At 39.7% G+C, this 6,334-nt stretch overlaps 1 protein-coding gene and 1 non-coding gene across 2 annotated transcripts in view; both read right to left on the reverse strand.

Moving 5' to 3' along the window:
- Positions 1-1,067: 1,067 nt before the first annotated feature.
- Positions 1,068-1,182, reverse strand: SS1G_14564. The gene has a single exon. It is a non-coding gene; the product is annotated as a tRNA-Leu (tRNA).
- A 1,738-nt stretch (positions 1,183-2,920) lies between these two features.
- Positions 2,921-6,334, reverse strand: part of SS1G_01337 (hypothetical protein) — a gene marked incomplete at both ends in the record, with an annotated part of 3,583 nt that continues 169 nt past the window's right edge. The window contains one exon of the mRNA XM_001597093.1: positions 2,921-6,285. Coding sequence (XP_001597143.1) covers positions 2,921-6,285 — 3,365 coding nt within the window. The remainder of the gene's footprint in view (positions 6,286-6,334) is intronic.

Raw genomic sequence — 6,334 nt, forward strand, 5'->3', positions numbered from 1 at the left:
CCGGTGGTATGCAGGTCAGTGGTTTGGTTTGGTTTGGTTTGTTTGGTCTGGTCGATTTGGATGATTTTCAAAGCTCTTTAAAAGGGGGAAATGGGTCAGGATACTTTTTTATGATACCACCTATTGTACTTGCGGCGTTAAGGTTTTATAGATACTTATTTAAGGTATTAGTAATGAGGAAGTGTATGTATAATATAGATCTTTTATAGTCAAGGATATCGATAAACTCAAATATAATACAAACGAGATGTATTACTTCGACGCGAATATATAAATCAAATACCTTTGAAGCTCTGTTTACAACCTCCTACTTATATATATCAACTCAAAAATTCACTATCCTTGAGAACATCAACAATAGCAAGAATCAGTATAATACTAGGTATATTAATTAACCTTAATATTTTGATTCATGAGTAGAAAGTTCTTACACTTCCGCAAAATCAGATTAATTAACCTTAGCGAGCTCCAAAGATCAAAAACATTCTGAACATTCAAGGTTAGGTTACAGCATGAAAAGAGTTGAACAAATACATTCATTTAATTTTTAATCCAAAAGCTCAATCATAATTACATATATTTCAATCACACACCAATGATCGTGATAACGCACCAAAGGATCCCTTCGCTTCCCGTAATAATCAGTATCTCTAGCCACGAAAAACCCAAATACCTCATTAAAAAACCGAAAATCGAAAATTAAAACGAAGTCTCGAAATAAACTCAACGAAGAAAATGAACAATAAATCCAAATCAAAGATCTTTCTTCTATATATTCTATCTATCCATATACACACCACTCAAAAACACACAAATATAACCACCAATAAAGATTTGTGATTCTCACCCACCACAAGCCGCTAGCTACCAAGTTCCAAGCAACCAACGGAGAACTCCATCCATTCACTACTCGTATTCCCGTAGGCACAAAGAACCAACCAACCAAGTGGAGAATCCTCCAACTCCATCAATCCAGCAGCTCCCTCACAAAAAAACATATCAAAGCAGATCAAAGCAACAAGCCCGCTCGAAAATACCAAACCAAAAGAGTTCAAAAAGCAATCAAATGATGAGAGTGGGATTCGAACCCACGCCTATTACTAGACCAGGAGATTACGATAATCTTGTGTTAAGAGCTGTAAACCTTAACCTGGCGCCTTAGACCAACTCGGCCATCTCACCTTTGTTGTATTTGATGGTTTAAATTTGTGTTTGTTAATATATGAACATCGAATGTGGAATAGTGGGGGCTTTGGATTGGGGGAACTATGATGGGCTAATGGAGTGCTATTTGTGACTATTTTATTGGGGATGGGTAGATAGTACTTTGGGGTACGATATTTATGAATTTAGGAATGAGAGAGTAGAGGGTTGATTTTTGGGGGAGTTTATAAGAGGGTATTGAAGAGGGTGTTTGGAGATGGTATTTTACAGCGGAGGGGTTTGTTGTGTATATATTTTAGTTTATTTATGATGGATAGATTATTTCGATACTATTTGCTCTTGTCTCAAATGATTAATAACTTCACCACCACTTAATACAGAGGTTAAGTTTGTAGAAAATCGAGCTATAGGGAAGAATTTTCTCTCGCGCGTTTTTGGTGGGTGAACGAGCTATTTCGATAATTTTTCTCGGTTAATATTCGGCTCGTAGGGTACTGATTGATGGAAAGCAAAACTTCACATCTACTACAAACAACAGATTTATCTATCTCAATACAGACAATATCAAGTGATATGAAGTGACTTCGAGTATTATCAGTATATCTAACATCTATCATCATCAACTAAATCTCCTCAACACTACTCCCTTCCCTATATTAACAGATTCCGGTACTCAATCCACAATCTCTGCTGTAGACCAATCTATAATCCAACTCACAATAACTTGCCTTTCCTTTCCCCCTTAACAAAATATTTATAATTACCAATAAATATTAATATTTTATATTATATTAATAAAAATTTAAATCTGGAAATATAATAATATAAAGTAATATATCAAAAATATAATTCTTGATTTGTTTCCAATCCATAATCTCGAGAGGATGATTACAGGTTATACATGTATGGTGAAGGTAATTACTGGCGAGATATCGAGATAAGGTGAGAGATTGATAAAAAGGAATACTAGCTGCGATTAAGAGGGATATAGAATGTGGAAACAATGATGTCTTCTTGGAAAATCGGGGGGTTTGCAGGATCGTATGTATGGCGTCTTTTGAAGTATGTATACTGGAATGAGATGTTAGAGCTATTAGTACCTATCTTACGACATGAGTAGTATAATTATGACAAGATTTATATATTTAGACCTATTATAAACAAATCAATGAATAAATAAATAAATCATTAATCTATCTATCTATTCATCCTCACAACAAAACATCCCCAAAAAAAACTCCTCAGCCTTTTCCATTCCATACCAATCAATGCATACGTACTAAAAAAAAGCACAATATAGCATAACCTTCGCCGGACCCCACCCCTCCTTCTACATGAAATCCTCTAATAAGTATATTCTAAAAGTAAAGAAAAGAAAAGTAGATCACCAATTCCCACCCCGCCCCCCTCGAGCCAAAAACAGCCCAAATGAGATGCACTGATGCATTGATGCATTGATTTCCCATGAAACCTGCCTGCTGCTCAACGCCCTTTTATCAAAGAAATGTAGATGATGATAATATCAAGTTGCAAAGAAACTTGAAATGGGAATCTAGTGTCTGATCAATAGATCAAATAAATGATGCATGCCTGTGGAATGATCCCAAACTCCACCTGCTAAGAGCAATGTACCGTTTACTCCCCTTATATGCGTTACTCCCCTCGCACATAAATTTTAAACATCCGAGGGCGCCCCAAAAGGTAATAACACCATAAACTCATAACCATCCTGAAAATACCATCACTCTACTACAACTTACTTCCTAAACAAATCCTTTAACTCTTCTAACTTTCTAATAGATGCCTCCTTCTTATCCAACCTCCCTTTTTGAGAATCCATACTCAAGCTCGCCAACTTTTGTTTCTTATCTTGAATTTTCAACATCTTTTCCTCGAAGCTGTTATTCATAATAAATCGCACCGTTTGAACTTCTCTCCTTTGACCCAATCTATGTACACGATCAATAGCTTGGGCTTCCGCTGCTGGGTTGAACTGAGGTTCCATGACATAGACCTTATTGGCTGTGGTGAGATTGAGACCGAGACCACCAGCAGAGATGGATACTAGGATAACAACGATCGTTGGATCTTCACGAAAATTCTCCATTGCGTTTGAGCGAGCGATACGGGTCATTTTACCATCAAGACGAGTGTAAGGAATATTGTTCTCTTGTAAAGCGAATTGAATCAGGTCAAGATGACTTGTCCAACCAGAAAAGACAACACTTTTAATTGGTGGTTGATTTGGATTTAACTCGGATTCCTTTTTGGATTCCAGTAGATCATGAATCAAAGCTATCGTCTTAGTATGAGGTCCACTATAACTTGATAAATCCTTGCCTGCTTTTGCTGATTCTTTGGACTTCAATCGTGATTCCTCATCTTTGTCTACTTCTTCTTGCTTGAGAGAAAACACAGATGGAGAGATTTGTTGATGACATGTAGGACATGTAACAAAAGAACCACCAAAAGCCATTTCTTCCAATTGAGATCTGTAGGCACCAATGCATAAACCACAAATAATGTGGAAACAAGGTGTCATGTAACCAATGACCTCATCTTTAGGTTCGCCATCAGAATCAACAACATCTTGAGGACCAATCTTTCGATTACAGGTCAAGCAACTATCAGCACCCGTTTCCTTCATCAATTTATACATATCATAGGCTTGCTTGGACGTCATTCCATCATGATCTTCATATTCTTCACTATCGAGATCGATGGCAGAATCCTTGCTCAAACCATTCATTATCTTTAGGTCCTCAGAACTCAATAAATCCTTGCCATGAGCACAGACTTGACGGAGACGCAAGATTGATTGAAGAATATGGTGAAAGGTTTTGCCACCCAAAGCACTCTCTCCTTGACTAGTAATGACTTTAAGCCTATCTGTTGCATTCTTTTCAAAGATATCATAGACCATACGCTCTTCATCACTGAAGTTGAGCCTGACAATATGATCATGACGCTTCGGAAGATCAATTTTATCTTTGAGTCGACGAAGAGTAATGCTGTCAACCAATAACCGAAGTTTGGGAATGATTTCAGGATCGCAAATTTTGAAAGGAGAGAGAATATGTTGAGCGAACCCACTCCCATCAAAAGGTTTGACGCGAAGGAAATTCATCAAAGCACCCAAGTCTTCCAATCGATTCTGGACTGGTGTGCCGGTGCATGCCCATCTACGTTGTGCGGAAAGCCTACAAATGGCCTTGAACTGTAGGGTCGATTGTTCTCGAATCATATGAGCTTCATCAAGTACAATTCGAAACCAATTCATCTCTTCAAGAGGGTATTTACCATCTTTCCTCTTGTTCCTGTTGTTGAACTCACTCGCCACGGAACCATAGGTAGTGATAACCACATCATACTCTGATAATTTCTTGACATCTTTGATGCGATTAGCACCATGATAAATGTAGTATTTCAAGGCACCAGGTTTGACATGTGCTTTGATTTGATCTTCCCAATTTGATATAACACTTAGTGGAGCAACTAGCAGAGTAGTTTTGCAATTTAAAGCGAGAGTTGCTGGTTCGACCTTGGGTAGGGAGGCAGCTTTACCTGATTTGGCGATAGGCTGCTCTCTTCGATCGGAATTTGATGGTTTTTGCTTCGCCCATTCTTTCGAATCATCAAGAGTCGTAACTACCAAGGAGAGAATACTAAGAGTCTTTCCCAGTCCCATCATATCGGCAAGAATACCACCAAGAACTTGCGGTGGACTTTTGCGTTCCTGATCACCAGTGATGACATTGTAGTATATCTTCTGACCATTATTTCCGTAGCTAAGCTTCCACAAATCGCACTTGTCCTTCGTCTCATAATTTCGTTCCTTTTCTCTATTTGTCATGAAGTAAAGACCTTGTTTCTGATGCTTGAGTAATTCTGTAGTAATTAAAGGGCTTGGTTCTAACTCTGGCAAACTCTCAGATCTCGGCAATGAGTCAAAGACTCCCAAAACGTCATTTCGAATTTCCTCCGTTGTTCGAACAGGGGCTTGAGAACGAGATGCGTAAGACGGATATGCATGAGAAGTGGGCTGTACATTTCTAGAAGGTTTTTCTAAAGCATGAGGATTGTGCAAAGGGATACCAGCTTCGACAGAAAGTGGAGTTCTTAACCATAGTTGTTTGTGAGAGAGAAATTTACCAATCTGAAGAGCGTGCTTTTTCGGGCCGTAAATGTTTAAATCCAGGTTATAACGAACAGAGCATGGAGATCCTGCGGGTTGGTCCTCGGGCGTCCTTTTCCTCGTCAGAATACGTGCCGCGGTTCTAACACCCATTTTTGGGGAGTCCAGGAGAGGTGTGAGTCCAATCGCAGTGTTCACATCAACACAGCCAATAATTTCGCGAGTACAATCGAGAGCGTGTATATTATTCGTTTTATCGCCATCCTTCCTTCTCAAGACAATTTTTATCTGCGGCCAATTTTCAGCAATAAGTGATTGGGACCCAGGTCTTGGTGTTGGCACGCGATGAGCGTTGAGTTGAGACCCTTCGATACGTCCATAGCAAACTTCCCTATCCTGCTCATTCCCGACAACCACAACATCATCATCATCCACCATGGACAAGTCAAGCACTTGTTTGGCACAACCTTCGTTCTGGCCCTCAACTCTCTTGTCTTTCACATATTGCCCGTATGCACCTCCACTAGAACTTCCTTTAAACTGCGCTCCGCTTCCTTCCCGCGTCAAGCCTTCTATCTTTCGGCGCTTTTGAGGTACCATGTCGCGATCTGTGACATTATGCATGCGATCCACAAAACTTCCCATGCTCGGCATCTGCCCATTCGGCGTTGCATATGATGCAAAGCCATTCTGACCATTCGAGTTTGGGTTCACGTTGAAATTCTGGTTCGAGGGAGGTGCTGGAGTATATGAACCACCTGGGGTATTAAACTGAAATACGGGTTGAGGAGAAGGTGCTGGTCGTGCAACTTTTGTTTGCGGATGTGGTGGTAAGGTGGGCGAAACTTGTGGGATTTGATTAATGCTTCGAGGGTTCAACAGTTGCGCGGGATTCCAATTTGGAGCATTAGTGGTATGTCCGTTCCAAACTGGTGAGCCGGAATTATTCCCATTCTGATTTGAGCTCGGTTTCGATGGGGGTTGGCCTTGTGCGACAGAGTATTTGTAAGTAACATGTTTATCCAACTCGGCAGG

Source organism: Sclerotinia sclerotiorum, genomic scaffold (genome assembly GCF_000146945.2).
Source record: "Sclerotinia sclerotiorum 1980 UF-70 scaffold_2 genomic scaffold, whole genome shotgun sequence".
In the NCBI taxonomy this organism is placed as follows: domain Eukaryota; kingdom Fungi; phylum Ascomycota; class Leotiomycetes; order Helotiales; family Sclerotiniaceae; genus Sclerotinia; species Sclerotinia sclerotiorum.